This window comes from Eleutherodactylus coqui, chromosome 3 (genome assembly GCF_035609145.1).
Source record: "Eleutherodactylus coqui strain aEleCoq1 chromosome 3, aEleCoq1.hap1, whole genome shotgun sequence".
Taxonomy (NCBI): Eukaryota; Metazoa; Chordata; class Amphibia; order Anura; family Eleutherodactylidae; genus Eleutherodactylus; species Eleutherodactylus coqui.
In genome coordinates, this window is record NC_089839.1 from 233,303,023 (window position 1) to 233,322,878 (window position 19,856).

The window sequence follows — 19,856 nt, forward strand, 5'->3', positions numbered from 1 at the left end:
GAGCATCTGTTCAAGATAATGGAAGGTAACATTATCATCGTCACGTCCCACTTCATACAATATAATTAGTTCACACTGCTAAAATGAGGCGACAGACTTCCTTTAAAAGGCTACTCAGAACAGCATCATTGATGTTTAGAAGAAAGAAGGTTTCATCACCAATACAGAAGGGGGTTCTTTACTGTAAGAGCTGTAAGACTGTGGAACTCTGCCTAAGGACGTGGTGATGGCAAATTCAATAGAGGGGTTTAAGAGGGGACTAGACGTCTTCTTAGAGCACTATGATATTACAGGATATAGACCTTAAATAATCTGAAGGGTTGCTGATCAGGGAAACTTCTGACTGCCGGACTTGGTGTCAGGAAGGAACCTTCTCTGAAGAGTGTTGATCCAGGGATTATTCTGACTGCCATTATGGAATCGGGAAGGAGTTTTTTCTCCTAAGGTGGGGTAAATTGGCTTCTGCCTCATTGTTTTTTTTGCCTTCCTCTTGATCAACAAGGGCTGAACTATGTTACTATGTAGAACAGGGCTAGGATTCACTCGGGTGGGGCACCACTGTTCAAAACCAGGACTGTCTTGCTAGATTCTGGGGCGATTGGGAGGTGTTGTATTTGTACATTTAATTTCCTAGGGAAAAAGTCTGTGATCTCTGCTCTGATGTGGAGGAACCTGTCTGTTAGGTTTACTGACATTCTGAAATAAATGAATAAACCTTTATGACAAGGCTAACAAACACAGATTTATGACTTATGACTTTGTTCATTCCCACATTCCACACGCTATACATATTTATGTTCCCAACCATGTGAGGGCCTGTTTTCTTTTTTGCTAAATAAGTTTTAGTCTTTCTGTGGAATCTAAGTTTATTAAAGGGGTTGTCCCGCGCCGAAACAGGTTTTTTTTTTTTTCAACAGCCCCCCTGTTCGGCGCAAGACAACCCCGATGCAGGGGTTAAAAATAAAAACCGCACAGTGCTTACCTGAATCCCCGCGCTCCGGTGACTTCTTACTTACCTGCTGAAGATGGCCGCCGGGATCTTCTCCCTCGGTGGACCGCAGGGCTTCTGTGCGGTCCATTGCCGATTCCAGCCTCCTGATTGGCTGGAATCGGCACGTGACGGGGCAGAGCTACAAGGAGCCGCTCTCCGGCACGAGCGGCCCCATTCAGCAAAGAAGAAGACCCGGACTGCGCAAGCGCGTCTAATCTAACGATTAGACGCTGAAAATTAGACGGCACCATGGAGACGAGGACGCTAGCAACGGAACAGGTAAGTGAATAACTTGTGATAACTTCTGTATGGCTCATAATTAATGCACAATGTACATTACAAAGTACAATAATATGGCCATACAGAAGTGTATAGACCCACTTGCTTTCGCGGGACAACCCCTTTAAAGATAACCCATCAGGTAGAAAATGCAGTCAGTATGTTATAAAGCTGGTGGAGCAGCGAAGATTGATATATACAATAATTTGTGGGGAAAGATTTGGTGCAGCTGGTATTTTAGCCATTCAAACCTCTGCTTGTTCTTGACTTAGGGCCCCTGCACACCAGCGTTTTCCATGCGACATTGCTGCGTTTTTTTAAACTAGTGCCGAGTGCTTTTTTCACGCATGTATAGGTGCATGAAAAAACCCCTGCAGACTGCATGTATAAAAAGACCCGTGACCAAACGCGTTTTTTATTCGCACTTGCTGTGCGGGTACACCATTGTAAAATTCGCACCTATAGTGTGGCCCCATTGAAAATAATGTCAGTTGATCGCTATCCCCTGCTGCGGCTGTGACAGCTGCAGCAGGAGATTTCTTGGATATGAAACCCCTGAATGCTGTTACATACAGGGGTTTTATCTTGTTGTCAATGCAGCCAGCAGCAGCGGCAACGGCCCAATTGAAAACATAGGGAGAAGATCGCGCTCCTCTGCCACAGCTGTGGCAGGGGATTCCTTCATCCCCGTGGGGAGTCCCCTCATCACTGAACACTGTAATCCCATTGAAAGCAATGGGATGAAGGCAACCCCTGCAGGGATTTTTTTTTGGGGGGGGGGGCTTGAAATATCAGCCCTTCCCCAAAAATAAGCCCTAGCTGCTGGAAAACAAACAAAGACATCACCTAGAAGCGCTCTCAAGGCTCCAGTGTGTCTTCTCCCCACGTCCCCAGCACTGTTCATCATTTTTTTCTGGCCAGGGATTGAAAAATCTCTGCCTCCTGGAAACACTGCCTCTGATTGGCTGAGTGCTTTGACTAATCACAGCCATTCTGACTATGATTGGTCAAAGTGCTCAGCCAATCAGAGGGAGTGCTTCCAGGAGGCGGGGATTTTTCAATCCCCAGCCAGAAGAACATGATGAAGAACGGTGTTGCGGACCTGGGGAGAAGACGCGCTGGAACTGGACAGTGCTTCTAGGTGATGTATTATTTATTTATTTATTTTCCAGCAGCTAGGGCTTTGACAGTAGCATTTTCTACTGTCAAAGTTGCAGCAATTTGCACGAAAACTGCATTTTTGGGCGAAACAAAAAATGCTGTCCTCTTTTTACCGGTAAAAATTTAAAACACTTGCAAAAAACGGACACGTGACCACTTTCATTGGAAAGCATTGGTTCTAATAGAGCCAGTTTTTTTTGCACCTATACATGCGGGGGAAAAAACGCTCATCTGACTGAGCCCTTAGGAGTCCAGTGGGCAGCCCTACTCAGTGATTGACAAATATCTCTGTATACGCATTTTATAAGAAAGGCTATTAATCCATCACTGAGTAGGATAATTATTTTTACAGCGCTTTCTGGGTTTTAATCACGGCCAATAGCAAAAATACGGCTTAAAGCCTCTGCTTCTGCAATCAAGCAGGTCAAGTCCTCCGCTGTCAGACGCAGTCGAGGACCCAGAGGGGAAGGGAGAAGCTACAGTGTAAAACTGTGTAATAAAAAAAGACCATGTGAATGAACCCCTGAGGTCTTACATGACATCAAGGGGGTCATAGATGTTAAATAGAATAGTTACAAAAATAAGTTAAAAAAATTACACAATAAAATAAATATCCAACGAAAAGCGTCGCCACATGCGCCCTGTAATCGAAAACTATACAAATTATATATCAAAACGTCCAAAACAAAAAGAGGAACCAATTCCCATAGTTTATTTTAGTGTAAATATACTACATTTAAAAAACAAACAACTATAAATTTTAAAAAATCTTTTTTTTTTTACTTTTTACTAGAGATGAGCGAGCATACTCGTCCGAGCTTGATACTCGTTCGAGTATTAGGGTGTTCGAGATGCTCGTTACTCGTAACGAGTACCACGCGGTGTTCGAGTTACTTTCATTTTCTTCCCTGAGAAATTTGCGCGCTTTTCTGGCCAATAGAAAGACAGGGAAGGCATTACAACTCCCCCCTGCGACGTTCAAGCCCTATACCACCCCCCTGCAGTGAGTGGCTGGCGAGATTAGGTGTCACCCGAGTATTAAAATCTGCCCCTCCCGCGGCTCGCCACAGATGCATTCTGACATAGAGGAGGGAAAGTGGTATCTTGGTGGAGCTGCTATAGGGAGAGTGTTAGGAGTATTTTAGGTTTCAAGAACCCCAACGTTCCTTCTTAAGGCCATAGAAATCGCAGATCGCACCTATGTGCGATCTGCGATTCCTGTTCTCTTCTCTATATGCGCTCAATGGGGCCGGCGGCAGCAGCGCCGACCCCATTGAGAACATATAGAAGACAAATCATTCTTCTCTGCCACAGCTGTAACAGCTGTGGCAGAGAAGAACGATGTTTGCCCATTGAATTCAATGGAGCCAGCAATACAGCAGGTTCCACTGAAAGCAATGGGCTGCCGGCGATCGCAGGATGAATTGTCGGGAAGGGCTTAAATATATAAGCCCTTCCCTGCAATTCATCCAGAAATGTGTTACAATAAAAATATATACCGGCATATAAGGCGACGGGGCGTATAAGACGACCCCCAACTGTCACCTTATACGCTGGCAATACAGTGGAGCAAAGAATAAAAATCATTACTTACTTCTTCTGACGTTCTGCGGCGCTGCTGCAGGCTGTCGCTCCCTCCTGGTTCCCGGCAGAGCATTGCTTTCTCTACGAAGGGCTTTAAATCCCCGCCTCCAGAAACACACGTGCCTTCAGCCAATCACAGCCAATGACAATGATGTCATTGAATGCCTGTGATTGGCTGTGTTTCTGGAGGCGGGGATTTCAAGCCCTGCGTCCAGAAAGCAATGCTCTGCCGGGAACCAGGAGGGAGCGACAGCCTGCAGGAGCACCGCAATACGTCAGAAGAAGTAAGTAATGATTTTTATTCTTTGCTCCACTGTATTGCCGGCGTATAAGGTGACAGTTGGGGGGGTCGTCTTATACGCCACGTCGCCTTATACGCCGGTATATATTTTTATTGTAACACATTTCTGGATGAATTGCAGGGAAGGGCTTATATATTTAAGCCCTTCCCGACAATTCATCCCCGCGCTCGCCAGCAGCCCATTGCTTTCAGTGGAACCTGCTGTATTGCTGGCTCCATTGAATTCAATGGGCAAACATCGTTCTTCTCTGCCACAGCTGTTACAGCTATGGCAGAGGAGAACGATCTTTACGCTGACAGTGTGGGGGGGGGGCACTCTTGCCGCTATTGTGGCTTAATAGTGGGACCTGGGAACTTGAGATGCAGCCCACCATGTAGCCCCTCGCCTGCCCTATCCGTTGCTGTGTCGTTCCCATCACTTTGTTGAATTGCCCAGATTTTCACAAACGAAAACCTTAGTGAGCAACGGCGATATACAAAAATGCTCGGGTCGCCCATTGACTTCAATGGGGTTCGTTACTCGAAACGAACCCTCGAGCATCGCGATAATTTCGTCCCGAGTAACGAGCACCCGAGCATTTTGGTGCTCGCTCATCTCTACTTTTTACCCAAAATAAAACTAAAAAAAATGGAAAAGAAAGTCATTAAAGAAGGACATAAACAATAGCCGTATATGCCGCCATGAAAAAAAACGCTGACAAAATTATTTTGGTAGGTGAAAAATAAACCATAGGGCAGTAAGATCACCCCATGTGTAAAATCCCTAAAAAATGTCTGTTCCTTCACGACCAAAATACCCTGGTCCTTAGGGGTCAAATGATTAAGATTGAACATTGTACAGAGCAGGCTTACTAACCTCAATTTTTTATATTCTTGGACAACATATCAAAAAAAATCCCAGCTCACCAATAGTTTACCGGACACATTGGAGAAACAATAAGGATTCTAAGTGAAACATTCTGTAGGTCGGATACCGACATGAACTCATTACCGGGAGTTACAGGGAGCTGCAAAATAATGGAATAACTTCATAAAAACATCTGATATTTTTCACAGACACTGGTAAAACATTCCGTGGTTTTACGGACTGCCCAGGAATTTCTAGATGGTTGGCATCCTGGTACAGGCACATACCAGCAATGGAGATAAACAATCGTAAAAACAATCGGGCAGATTTACTGTTGAAAACGCACTCGCTTTCTGGCACATATTGCACCTGAGAACCGGACGGGGCGGGTTTTGAAGATGCTTCCCTGTCGCGGAAATCTCTTGGAATTTCCGTGCAGTCCCGCTGTGGTCATTCCGTGAGATTTCTGCGTGTGACCACAACCTAAGGGTGGTTTCACACGGGTGAGAAAATCGTGCAATTTTCGTGTGATGCGAAAGTTAGTAAAAAAGCAGATTATAAGACCAATGATTTTCAATGGTTTCCTTCCCATCTGCGATATTTTCACTCGTGCTCTATTTTTCTGCGATGTGCGATTTTTTTTTATCTCTCGTGTTTCCCTATGCAGACTCCTTTTTATCGCATCACAATGCTACAAACTTGTGTTGCGATTTTAATTTGAAATTCCTATTGACTTTCGCAATAACAACCGCGCATTTGCATTGTGCAATTTTATCGCGGGTGGCAGCAATGCGAAGGGAGATCATTCGTAAAAAAAAAAAGCATTTCTGACGGCCAAAAATCATGGGAACAAAGTCGCGATTTTCTCGCCGCTAAATTGCGATCGCCCATGTGGACCTAGCCCAAGGCTGGGTTCATGCGGGGCAGAAATTCCGCTGCATTTACAGTGTCAGCAAAGTGGACAAGATTTTGAAAATCTTGTCCACAAGGTGTGGAAATAATCTGCACAAAACCTGTGCGGAAACTGACCTGCGGCGTGGAATGTAAACCCGTGACATGTCAATTATGTCGCCTTATCTGCTCCGGAACCCACCCCTCGCAATTAGGCCGGCTGCACACAACCAGATGGTCCGCACGGTTCGCCATCGGACATACGCAGTATAGATTTATTTTTTAAAACTCCTGTTCCTCCTGTGTCATCGCTTAGCCAGGATGCAGAATCCGCAACCTTTCCGCAATGTTAATTGCAGAAGGGTTACAGGTTGAATGGCTTCCATTGACCTCAATCGAAGCCGTCTGCGCGGAGCCCGCAAAAAATAGACCACGCTGCAAGTTTTCCTGCACAAGCGGAAAATTGCAATTGATATCCGCTTGCGTAAAGGAAAAAGCGGTTTTCCATAGCATGCTATGGGCGGTATTTGCTGCGGAATCTGGAGGCGGACGCCCGCTTCTGATTCCACAATGCAAATATGCCTGCGTGCAGCCAGTGAATTCCACTCAGGAATTTGCGATGAAACCCGCTTCAAGGCAGGCATTCAGCGGCTGACCTGCGACGGAATGTCCACTGCGTGGCTGACCTGCGACGGAATGTCCAGTGCACGGCTGACCTGCGACGGAATGTCCACTGCGCGGCTGAGCTGCGATGGAATGTCCACTGCGCGGCTGACCTGCGACGGAATGTCCACTGCGCGGCTGACCTGCGACGGAATGTCCACTGCGCGGCTGACCTGCGACGGAATGTCCACTGCGCGGCTGACCTGCGACGGAATGTCCACTGCACGGCTGACCTGCGATGGAATGTCCACTGCGCGGCTGACCTGCGACGGAATGTCCACTGCACGGCTGACCTGCGACGGAATGTCCACTGCGCGGCTGACCTGCAATGGACTGTCCACTGCGCGGCTTTCCGCTGGAAATCAGTCCTGTATGAACCCAGCCTAATGGTCTCCTCTTCAGCAGATTGCATGAGGGGCTCAGACAGGCATGCGGGGGTCCTGATTAGGAATAGCACTAGAGTTTTACTTCAGCCCCCAGTTTGTGAGGCGATGGGACTGTCAGGGCTGAGCGGGCAGGGCGGCTGTGAACACACGGTATAAGCAGGGAGTCGTTGGGACACGGCTGAGGTGATGGCACTGCCAGCGCTGAGCGGGCAGGGTGGCTGTGAACACACGGTATAAGCAGGGAGTGGTTGGGACGCGGCTAAGGTGATGGCACTGCCAGCGCGGAGGGCTGAGGCGGGCAGGGCGGCTGTGTTACACGGTACAAACAGGGAGTCGTTGGGACACGGCTGAGGTGATGGCACTGCCAGCGCTGAGCGGGCAGGGCGCCTGTGAACACACGGTATAAGCAGGGAGTGGTTGGGACGCGGCTAAGGTGAACAGCCGACGGGCAGTTCCCGGGCGGTGCACGCTCGTCATGTAGGCTGCAGGGAAGTGGCGCCGTCGGGGACAAGCATTCCATAGAAGGGACGGGCAGTGCCATGTGCGGCTCTGAGAGGGCTGGGAGAGGACTTTCATCCCCGGAGTGAGAAGCAGCGCAGCGGGTGAGTTATCCCGTGTCCTGCGGGGGGTATACTGGACCGGTGGCCATCAGTAAGAGTCAAGTCTGGGGGTCCCCTGTGTATCTGCATGCTGATATCACCTCACTGCTACATATACTATAGTGGGAAGGGGCTGCTGCCAGTGAAGGCTATGGAGGAGGCAGGTATTGGTGGGCTCTCCTTCACCCAATCTGTGCAGAGGTGAGGAGTCGGGGGTCCATAGGAGAGGGGCACACCTTTACCCCCATGGGGCTGTCCGAAAGTACTGTGCAAACTGCAGCTGGGTCCATACATCACTAGCCTCATCCTCTCCGGTGCCACCATCATGTGCACCCTTCCTCAGCATCAGTCCTTACCAAGGGACCTGGACGTTAACCCCTTAATGCTGAAGGTGTACATTTATGTCATGGAGGTTTGGGGTTTGTATGGAGGGGGATCAGAGGGCTGTTTCTTACAGCTGTCACCCACCCGCAATACCTCCGATCAGCACCATCGTTAATCGCAGCTGTTAACCCTTTACATGCCGCAGTAAAACTCTTTTAAATGCCCCGATCAGAGTTTGGGAAGGGAGGAGGGTTTCCGAATGCACCCTCCTCCCATGCACAATGGTATTACATCATATTGCAGAAGCGATCAAACCATCGCAAGTTCTTGTCCCACATGGGGACTTAAAAATAATGTAAGAATAAGTTTAAAAAAAAAGTTTTAACAATTATTAAAAAAAAATAAAGGGTAAAAGTTAGAAAAAACTTTTGTCATATATATATATATTTATATATATATATAATAAAAAAATAACTAAAAAAAACAAACAAAAATCAAACATATTTGGTATTAATGTGTCCATAAACATCCGATCTATGAAAGTAACGCATTATTTACCCCGCACAGTGAACGTTGCCAGGAGAGGAAAAAAATAACAAAGCAGAATTGCGTTTTTTTTGGTCACCCCATCTCAAAGAAAAATGTAAAAAAAAGATTTTAAAGAGTAGCAAAAAAAAAAAAGTGTATAGCCGTAATTGTACTGACCTATAGAATAAAGTTAGCCGGTCACTTTTGCTGCAGAATGTGCGCCATAAAGGCTAGACCCTACAAAGGTGGCGGAATTTTTATATTTTTTGCCATTTCATTCTACTTAGAATTTTCTAAAAAAGTCTTGCAGTACATTATAAGGTAGTGCATTATAATTATGTACCATATATTAGTACATCAGTCTTACTGAAAAGTATTCCCGAAAAACACAAGCCCTCAGACAGCTACAGTGATGGATGAAGAAAAGTTATGATTTTTTTTTAAAAGTGTCAAGACAAAAACGAAAATGAAAAAAAAAAGACCGCGTTCTCAATCAAGGCCTCTTTCACACGGGCGATCGTGATATCGCCGCTACAAAATCGCGGTGATATTGTGCAGCTTTGTCTCCGTGATTTTGTAGCATGAGAGATGCTTTTTCTTGGGAATAATCTCGCATCGCTGCCGCCTGCGATAAAATTGCGTGATTTTTTTTAATCGCAAAAGTCAATAGGAGATTCTAACGTTAAAATCACATCGCATGAAAATGGCAAGTTCGTCATGCGATGCAGTAAACAAGGGGGAAATGCTTAGGGAAACATGGGAGATACAAAGGCATTAAAAATTGCAGAAAGATACAGCATGCCGTGATCTTTTTTCTCGCAACATAGTATCAGTACAAACATTGCTAATGTGACGGACGCCATTGTAACGCAAACACGATTCTGTAGCCCGTGTGACAGCGGTCTAAGGGGTTTCCTGGGAAATCTTCAGCCTCTCCCCATATTGCTGCTGATGGCGCAGATGTTCCTCATACTGATCTGTATAGCAGAAGGCAATTTGACCAATCTGACGAATCTGACATGACGGCTGTCATTACCTGTAACGACAAGCTAATCACACCAGTAGATATTCCTCCCCTCAGGCAGAAATGCTATAGTAAAATATTACCTCCTACTGGTCACAATTGGTAAACTAGAGGTCTACAAGAAATTCATTTAGGGGTGAATACCCACTTGTGTTTTTCTTGCGCATTTTTTTTCACGCGATATCGCTGCGTTTTTTTCACGCGATTGTCAATGGGACTTTTTAATGTTAAAAACGCAGCTCACAAAAATTGCAAAGCACCAACTTGCGATGCGTCCCTATTGACAATTGGGTGAAAAAAACGCAGCGATATCGCGTGAAAAAAAGCGCAAGAAAAACGTAAGTGGGTAGTCACTCTTAACGGGAATGTTGCATTAAAATGACTCTTGGTGGTTCACACAGCGAATGTTTGTCGCTGAAATGCCTTCAACTGTCCCAGTTATCTGAATGGTGTTACTAATCAAACTTTTTTTCATTTAACCGTGTATGCACAGCTCTGGGTGCAGCTTCATTACTGCACGGCTCCATGTGAGGCTTCATTACTGCACGGCTCCATGTGAGGCTTCATTACTGCACGGCTCCGTGTGCGGCTTCATTACTGCACGGCTCCATGTGCGGCTTCATTACCGCATGGCTCCGTGTGCGGGTTCATTCCCGCACGGCTCAGTGTGTGGCTTCATTCCCACACGGCTCCGTGTGCGTCTTCATTCCTGCACAGCTCAGTGTGCGTCTTCATTCCCACACAGCTCCGTGTGCGGCTTCATTCCCGCACGGCTCAGTGTGTGGCTTCATTCCTGCATGGCTCAGTGTGCGTCTTCATTCCTGCACGGCTCCGTGTGTGGCTTCATTCCTGCACGGCTCCGGGTGCGGCTTCATTCCTGCACGGCTCAGTGTGTGGCTTCATTCCCGCACGGCTCCGTGTGCGGCTTCATTCTTGCACGGCTCTGTGTGCGGCTTCATTCCTGCACGGCTCTATGTGCGGCTTCACTCCTGCACGGCTCCGTCTGCGGCTTCATTCCTGCACGGCTTCGTGTGCAGCTTCATTCCCGCACGGCTCCATGTGCGTCTTCATTGCTGCACGACTCTGTGTGTGGCTTCATTCCCACACTGCTCTGTGCGCGGCTTCATTCCCGCACAGCTCCGTGGGCGGCTTAATTCCTGCACGGCTCAATGTGTGGCTTCATTCCTGCACGGCTCCGTGTGTGGCTTTATTCCTGCACGGCTCCGTGTGCGGCTTCATTCCTGCACGGCTCCGTGTGCGGCTTCATTCCTGCACGGCTCCGTGTGCGGCTTCATTCCTGCACGGCTCCGTGTGTGGCTTTATTCCTGCACGGCTCCGTGTGCGGCTTCATTCCTGCACGGCTCCGTGTGCGGCTTCATTCCTGCACGGCTCCGTGTGCGGCTTCATTCTTGCATGGCTCCGTGTGCGGCTTCATTCCTGCACGGCTCCATGTGCGGCTTCATTCCTGCACGACTTCGTGTGCGGCTTCATTTCCGCACAGCTCCGTGTGCGGCTTCATTCCTGCACGGCTCTGTGTGTGGATTCACTCCTGCACGGCTCCGTGTGCGGCTTCATTCCTGCACGGCTCTGTGTGTGGCTTCATTCCTGCACGGCTCCGTGTGCGGCTTCATTTCTGCACGGCTCAGTGTGCGGCTTCATTTCTGCACGGCTCAGTGTGCGGCTTCATTTCCGCACGGCTCCATGTGCGGCTTCATTCCTGCACAGCTCCGTGTGTGGCTTCATTCCTGCACGGCTCCATGTGCGGCTTCATTCCTGCACGACTTCGTGTGCGGCTTCATTCCTGCACGGCTCCATGTGCGGCTTCATTCCTGCACGACTTCGTGTGCGGCTTCATTTCCGCACAGCTCCGTGTGCGGCTTCATTCCTGCACGGCTCTGTGTGTGGATTCACTCCTGCACGGCTCCGTGTGCGGCTTCATTCCTGCACGGCTCTGTGTGTGGCTTCATTCCTGCACGGCTCCGTGTGCGGCTTCATTTCTGCACGGCTCAGTGTGCGGCTTCATTTCCGCACGGCTCCATGTGCGGCTTCATTCCTGCACAGCTCCGTGTGTGGCTTCATTCCTGCACGGCTCTGTGTGTGGATTCACTCCTGCACGGCTCCGTGTGCGGTTTCATTTCTGCACGGCTCAGTGTGCGGCTTCATTTCCGCACGGCTCCATGTGCGGCTTCATTCCTGCATTGCGCTATGCATATTTTGATGCAAACAGCTTAAATCAGCCTGCAATTCTGGAGCAGAATCCACAGTCAGTGCTTAAACAGATGAGTGCGATACACCACAGTTTTGCATGTGCGACACTCCCACGCACATGACGCAGAGCGTTGAATCCATTGACTTCCATGGGTTCATTCTCACATCTCTTTTTTTTTTGTGTCAGTTGCTTTAGCGGACACAATATAATAGGACCTGCCTTATCTTGTGAGTGTTTGCATACCGAAGAACCCCATAGAGGTCTGCAAACACGCACATCTGCCCGCTAAATGCAGCGCATACCTGCAATCACTGGCACCTCATTAGGCAAATTAACCTTTTAAATCAGGGCAAGGGTACGGAGCGAGCAGTGTCTGCAGTGACACGCTCCGTATTTGTGCAGCACGAGCGCTAAATACACTTGTTCATTGCGCAAATAAATTGCGTAGGAATGAGCGTACCGCATTACACACTCGTCCGTTGAAGTTCTTAGTTCTGCAGATTTTTGTACAGAATTCCCCAGGAGAATTCTTCCTGTCTGAAGGGTCCCTAAGAGACCTTCACACGTTCAGAATATTTCTGCAAGATGCATCTAAAGATGCGGGAAAGTCTGCACCAAAATCCGCATGTGTACATGGCAGGCTGCGGAACAGGAATCTACAGCAGCCGATGAAGGGCAGAAACAGACGGAGTATAGTTGTGCTTCAACGGATTTTTCTTTCCACTCGGACTTTTCTAACTTTGGGAGACGGGTAATGAAAATAAAACTATTGAAATCAGTGGTTTTGTTTCGGCCCGTTATGCGGCCGGATTTATGGGACCTTTTGCACAAGCCGGAATTAGCACCCAGGATGCACTGCAAGCAGCGGTAAATTCTGTATCAAAATCCACAGGACTGTATCACGCAAGGTTTGCTTGAGCAAAAAAGCACAGTAAAACACACACACACATGCGCGCCCAAATATGTAATGCACATTGCGCAAATATGCGGCGTAAATGTGCTTATACTCTAGTGTACATAACAAACCACTCTCTTAAAACAGATGAATACTTCTTGAATATCTGAAGTTACTAGTCCATAGTAAAGCAAAGTGAAAATAAGGGTTAAAGCCTGTGCTGAAAGGTAGAATAGCTACTCATTCTGACCAATTACTACTATAGACAGCCTGTTACCGTGCGGCGGTTGCTGGTCCTCCTGGGGCGACGGTGTGCAGGGTCCGGCAGTTGGGGCGTGTCCCCCCAGCTTTTTGTCCGGCTGCCGGGGGCGCGGGTGCCTGGCCGGCGTGGTGCCGGTGGCACGCGGCGCCGTGTGCGCACACCTGTGAGTACAGCTGCCGTGCACGAGCTCCCTTTTATTATGTTCTGTTGGGAGTTGGCTGTCTCCCTCTCTACGCCCCTGGGCAGAGGCTTTTGTTTAAAGGTCGGGCAGAGACTGGCAATCACTGCCAGTTATTGGTTTCCCTCAGTGTGCTAGCTTTTCTGCCTCGGTTGGTCTCCTGCCTCTGTCATCTTGTCTGCTATACTTTGCTATTATCCGCTGGGTTTTTCCATCTGCCTCAGTTCTGCTTAGTATTGTTTATGTTGGTTATTTACATCTGCCCTTTCCATCCAAGTACGGCAGCGTCCCTTTTTCAGTCCCTAGTGAGAGAAGGAATCGCCGCCCAGTTGCCCGGAGGCAAGTAGGCAGGGACAGGGGTTGTAGGTGAGGTCTAGGGCACCCGGGCTGGCGTATCAAGGGTTGTATACTGTAACACAGCCAGGATAGAAGGATAAATCCTGTACAGGTGCTCTGAATAATCGAGTTGTGTCCCCTTTACTTTTCCTATTTAGGACCTAAAGAAAGGTCGTGCCAAATTTCATGTTTGTGCAACACCGGAAAGTTAGAGAATTAGATTTGGTACATTACATGGCTGTGCTAATACTTTTGCATTTAGCAGTGAATTTTAGAGTTGTGACCCCTTTACTTTTTCTATTTAGGACCTAAAGAATGATAATCCCAAATGTCATGTTTGTGCAACACCGGGAAGTTAGAGAATTAGATTTGGTACATTACCCAGGTGCGCCAATACTTTTGCAGTTAGCATTGATTTTTCTAATTGTGACCCCTTTACTTTTCCTATTTAGGACCTACAGAATGCTCTTGCCAAATTTCATCGGGAAGTTAGAGAATTAGTGGCGAATCAGTCAGTCAGTCAGTGAGGGCGTTCACCTATATCTATCTATCTATGAAATATCTAAGCTACCCAGAGGATAATGGGATTTGATAAAGTGTACATATCTATCCGAGAATGGTAATTGATGTGTTGGTGTATTAGAGGTTGAATAAATATAATTATTCAGTGTCTTATTAGACACACTGATAGGTGTAACCTGAAACATACCCTGTATGGTGACAATCCATGTAGAGGTTGAATAAATATAATTATTCAGTGTCTTATTAGACACACTGATAGGTGTACCCTGAAACATACCCTGCATGGTGACAATCCATGTAGTAATGATATAGAAGGGATTTTTGTTATCAAAAAGATAACATCATTCAACCATATCACCTACATTTAGTTGTGGTGACGATTAGTCATATAGAGGAATCAGAAAATACAGACTTCAATACAGAATATGGGCTTATTCAGACGTGCGTATATCGGTCGGGTTTTCACGCCTGGCCGATATACGCTGTCCCTCTCCGCAAAGGGAGGGGGGGACAGACTGGGAGCAGTGCACTGAGCTCCCGCCCCCTCTCTGCCCCTCGCCACTAGTTGCAATGGGAGGGGGCGGGATGGGGGCAGAACTTAGCTCGCCCCACCCCTCCCATTGCAAACAGTGGCAAAGGGTGGAGAGAGGGCGGGTGCTCAGTGCACTGCTCCCGGCCAAGCCTGCCTCCTCCCCCTGCGTGAAAACCCGGCCGATATACAGTCGTCGGAATAAGCCCTTTATGTGTATACGCGTTTTAATTGTAAAGAAATAACGGTTATATTTTAGAATTACTAAGCTCTTTTTGCTGATAATAAGCAGATGGGTGTGAGCGCAACCACGCTCACTGCTACGGACTGCGGTTGTGTTGGCAAGCCCTATCTTTTCTCGCCCAACCTATTAATGGGCGAGAATTCTGATAGTAAAAACTAAACAACTGAAATCAATTGAAATTAGTTGTTTAATTTTGTCCTGTTATGCGGCTATGATAATCACGGCTGCATAGCGGGACTAAAATACATTCATGCGTTTAAGCCCTTTGTCACGGATTTCGTAGTAGATTTCATGCCTTTAATTTAGGGTGCATTGACTTATGGGGGATTTTCTGTTGCAGATATGCAACGGATTTCACTCTCTCAGGAATTAGACGAATGTGTGCGCAATATGGAGTGTATTTGCGCATGAAGAACTTATAAGTCTTCGTCAAAGTGGCTGTTTAAACTCTGTACTATTGTGCGCGCAAAAAAAAAAGCAGAAAGATAGGGCAAGGCTTACCTTTTCTATTGCGCACAAGAAACACACCCGTTAGAACGAATCCATTGAAATCAATAGCTTCGCTTCGTCACGTTTTGCGGGTGTGATTTTCATGCACGCAAAAAGCTCCGCAAACACGTTCGTCTGTTAAAGCCGTCAACTGAAAGGTTGACGTCAGCTGTGCATCCACACCAAAACCAACCAAATAGTGCGGATCTTGATGCAGATTGTATTGCGAAATTCCAAAATCCACAGCAAATCCTCCACATGTGAACGCACTGTCAGGTCAGCTGGAGTACCCGAATCTTCTTGGGGTCCACTGAAACACTTAGACCCAATGTCCACGGGCGGATTTGATTTGCAGCACCCGCGTGGGAGATCCCCAAATCAAGCCGCCCATAGGGATGCATGGGCACCCGCAAGGCAGTGAAAAGCATGCAGATCTGATTTTTTTCCCGGGCTTGCGGATTGCACGCATGGGAAGAAATCGCAGCATGCTCCATTTTCCTGCAGATCATTGTGGACGTGACGCGGATCCACGGGAAAGCAGGAGATTTAAAGAAAAAAAGAAAAGCACTGCGCATGCGGCGCGCGCATTGGATGGCGTACCCCCGCCGTGCTGAAGAAAGAAGATCCGGCTGCTACAGAGGAGACCCGCGCTGGATCCAGAGAGGTAAGAAACTGTCTTATCCTCTCTATGTTCGCAGGCACGCACAAATACCGCTGCGGGATTCAGCTGTGAAATCTGTGCGTGCAAGTGGATATTTGGCCTTAGATCACGATAACACACTGGTTTGTTTGAGTAGAACAGCTGGTGCCGGGGATTTTGGCCATCATACAGGTGCTAAAATCTGTGTGCATTGTGGCCGTCCTACACTGGCATTATTGCAGTTATAGTGGTCATAATAAAAATATTCTAGATCTGTTCTACACTTAAAAGGTAACTAGTAGCAACGTGATTGGAGCTTCCCTGTATATAAACTAGACATGTGACCCGGAGTTCAGCAAAAGATCAAGGGACCAATTCAGCAACTGCAATTCCCTACTGCATGAAAAAATAGATTTTGACCAATCTTGTGGCAGAAAATCGCAAGAAATAAAGGGATTTCCCCACAATGGGTCCGGAGAAATTCCCACACAGTGAAGATGAAGGTGTTCAGGGGAATAGGGGAATCCCTCCTCGCCTGCACGGGAACCCCTCCTTCCCTCCCAGCTATGGGGGAATCCCTCCTTCTCTCCCCGCTCTAGGGGAATTCTTCCATCCCCGCAGCTTCACTGCTGGTGAATTCCTCTCTCCCTGCTATGGGGATATCCCAGCATCCCTGCTGAGATAAAGGGAGTCCCCAGCGATGAAGGGAAGCCCCGCAGAGCTTCCTTTCATCTCTCTCCTCCCAGAGTAGCAGTGCTTTTTTAGGTAAAAAAAAAAAGATTTATTGGATTTTAATTAATAAAATGGCAACACTCTGCCGCACAGACCCCTCCCAGGGCAATATAGCCAGTTCCTCTTGGAGTACAGAGAATCGTTAACAGTCAAACAGTAGAAACTACAAAAGGAAAATGACAAAATAATTTTACATTGTATACAGGGAATGTTATCTAAGCCCTGTATATTGTACGAAGTAGGAACATTTCAGATTGTCTCTCCTATCCAGGCAGTGCAAGTCGTATAGGTTGAGTTCAGCTTATATACCCTGTTTCCCTGAAAATAAGACCTACTACGAAAATAAGCCCTAGCCTAATTTTCAGAGTGACTTAAAATATAAGCCCTACCCCAAAAATAAGCCCTAGTTTACACTATATATATAAAAAACACCTAGCAGGCTCGGTCTAGGTCCCTCCCGCTGCTCTCTTACAGGTTCAGCGTGGTTTCTGCAGTCCTCGACCGCTCGTACAACATCACTTCCTGGTTATGGAATTCATAAATCCCACCTCCGAGAGCGATGGCTGCGATTGGTTCTTCGACCTCTGCTTAGCCAATCAATGTAGCACTGGATAAATTTATCACAGCCATCTCATTGGTTCATCCAGCGATGCATTGATTGGCTGAGTAGCAGTTGAAGAACCAATCATTAGTGGCCACGGACTGCAGGAAGCACGTCTGAGCTGTGGAGAGCAGCAGGAGGGACGTGGACCCAGCCTGCTAGGCAAGAAAAACAAGACATCCCCCGAAAATAAGAACTAGTACCTCTTTTGGGGCAAAATTAATATAAGGTAAGGTCTTATTTTCGGGGAAGCATGGTAATATCATTAAACTTTAGTCATTTCATTACTTCATTCTGCTTTTTAGAGTCTCACAAAGTAATGTAGGTTTGGAACATTAACAAAAGCTATCCAAGGATGCCAAACTTTTGGAAATTCAGTGATTTTATCTAGAAGTATAGTTTAAGTTTTTCGTTTAGGAGGATATTATTCAAATGAGATATAAGTGGCTCAAATGAGAATGTTGGTCTTCTCCATTGTTGTGCTATTGAGATACATGCTGCCACAATAATATATTGCAGGGGTTTAAAAAGGAGCATTGCAGATACCGACAGGTTTGTCTCCCAATAATAAGATAAAGGGATTGAGTCCAAGACCCTTCCCAGTAACAGGGGTGATAAGGTGGGAGACCCTTTTCCAGACCACCTGTGCTATTGGGCAAGTCCATCAAATGTGGTGATGTGTGCCCACGTCATCGCAACCTCTGAAACATAGAGTGGAGACCTCCGGGTAAAAAGCATGGAGCCTCACAGTGAATGAGATAAGCTCTGTGCAGCACCTTTAGGGATGACTCGGTCAGGTAGACTTGCCAACTGGTTTTGCTCAAAGTCTCACAACAGTGGTGCCAACGATTTAACCCATTTAGGACCAGGCGCTATACGGTGCCTAGTCCTGGACTTTATGCCCAGCCGTATGTAAAATTACGGCGGGGATTAAAATCTCCTGCTTCTGCAATCGATCAGAAGCAAGACAGGTTGTCAGCTGTTAGTAACAGCTGATAACCCGGAGGAGAAGGGAGGAAGGGTTTTTAACCCTTTCTGCCTTCTCCTTCCCCAAGTACACATTGCTCAATGGGCGCTGTGTACTAAAAAGTGAAAATGGAAGTGTAACTTCTACTACAGGAGCCCGAGGGTCACGTGACCACTGGGATTCCCTGCTATAGCAAAGCTGCAGGGTTGTACCAGACCCTGACCATCTCTGCCAGTGACTAATGTCACTACAGGGGATGTTTTCCTCTCTTACTGGGGCTCCTATGGATGCCCCAGCTACAGTGGGAAAGTGTCAAATAAAAAAAACAAAAAAACATATGAATGTCCCCCAGAGGTCTTATATGACATCATTGGGGACATAGATAGTAAAAAAACATAATTACATACATTAGTAAAACAAAACAACAGAATAAAACAACAATATATACATAAGAAAAAAAATAACCCAAAGCCGACGCCAACCAAAACCGTCGCTATAAGCGCCCTGTAGTCCAAAACCATACATATTATATATCAAAACTTTTGTAACAAAATGAGGAACCCATTTCCATACTTTATTTTAGCGTAAATATACTAATTTTAATCACTAGAAATGTTAAAAAAATCTTTTTTTTACCTTTTTACCTCCAATAAATCGGAAAAAAAAGGCAGTGAAAAAGATATTTAAAAAATAGGGCAGTAAAACTACCATGTGGTTAAAATCCCTAAAAAGTGTCTGGTCCTTAAGGGGTTAATGTCAGTGAGGATTAAAATTCTGACTCCCATTGAAGCATGTAGGGGAGCTTGGAATCTTGTAGTGTTCCGTTCAGGATATTGTAGAAGTGAGACAAGGTGCCCGGGTGAATGGGGCAGAACGTACATATGGCTTCCATGCTGCTCATCTCCAGCTTAGCCGATGGTGGCATAATGAAGGACCAGTAATGGAAAACCTGCATTGTTCTCCACCATTCAACCGGAGGTGGTTTATATTTGCTATTAAAGGATGATAATGAGATTAATTTACGGTGTATGAGGAAATCATATAGCAAAGTAAGTTTGTTAGCTTGTCGCTAAATAAATTGTGCAGCGTCTAAGCCAGGAGAAAAAGCAGGGTTAGAAAGTAGTGGGGTGAGTGGTGATGGATTAGAGCGAGGGGACAGTTTGAACCTAACCTGTCTCGAAAGCAAAATGGAGAAAAATGAAAAAGGCGCAATGTTTCTAAAGGGGAGGGCATTTAGTGCAAAGTAGGGCAGACCAATTATGAGGGTGGAATTGCGTTGCTTCAATGGAGGTCCATAGCGAGGCTTGGGAGCCAGCATAGATGGGTGGGATCTGTGCCAAGTGAGCTGCTTTATAGTATTTGAGGATACATGGGACAGACAGACCACCAAATTTCATATGCAAATACATTATGGATTTGGATATTCTGGGGCGCTTATGTGCGCAGATAAAGGTTAGTATTTTTTTTTTAAACCAACAGGCAGTTGTGAATAGGCAATCTCACTGCTAATTAAGTTTGAGATTTGATAACAGGAAATCGTACATTGATGGATCTTCTTGCGAGTTAGCCACGATTTTTTTGAACGGCTAACTCCATGATTTTGTAGCCCATGTGACCAAGCCCCTAGAATGACAAGCTGACAAGCTGAGGAGGGAATACAACCTTACAGCTTGG

At 46.7% G+C, this 19,856-nt stretch overlaps 2 protein-coding genes across 8 annotated transcripts in view; one reads left to right on the plus strand and one right to left on the minus strand.

The window, feature by feature from the left end:
* LOC136619983 (uncharacterized) overlaps nucleotides 1-7,236 on the minus strand; it is a 37,752-nt gene extending 30,516 nt beyond the window's left edge. The window contains exon 1 of one of the 3 annotated variants that reach the window (XM_066594710.1): nucleotides 6,981-7,236. In XM_066594710.1, coding sequence (XP_066450807.1) covers nucleotides 6,981-7,129 — 149 coding nt within the window. In that variant the 5' untranslated portion in view covers nucleotides 7,130-7,236. Of the gene's footprint in view, nucleotides 1-6,830 lie in introns of all 3 variants that reach the window. The other 2 variants (XM_066594709.1, XM_066594708.1) reach the window with 2 other exon arrangements.
* A 290-nt stretch (nucleotides 7,237-7,526) lies between these two features.
* LOC136621562 (beta-1,3-galactosyltransferase 2-like) overlaps nucleotides 7,527-19,856 on the plus strand; it is a 57,188-nt gene continuing 44,858 nt past the window's right edge. For all 5 annotated transcript variants that reach the window (XM_066597100.1, XM_066597102.1, XM_066597099.1 and 2 more), the window contains exon 1: nucleotides 7,527-7,705. The gene's annotated coding sequence lies outside the window, so the exon portion shown is untranslated. The remainder of the gene's footprint in view (nucleotides 7,706-19,856) is intronic.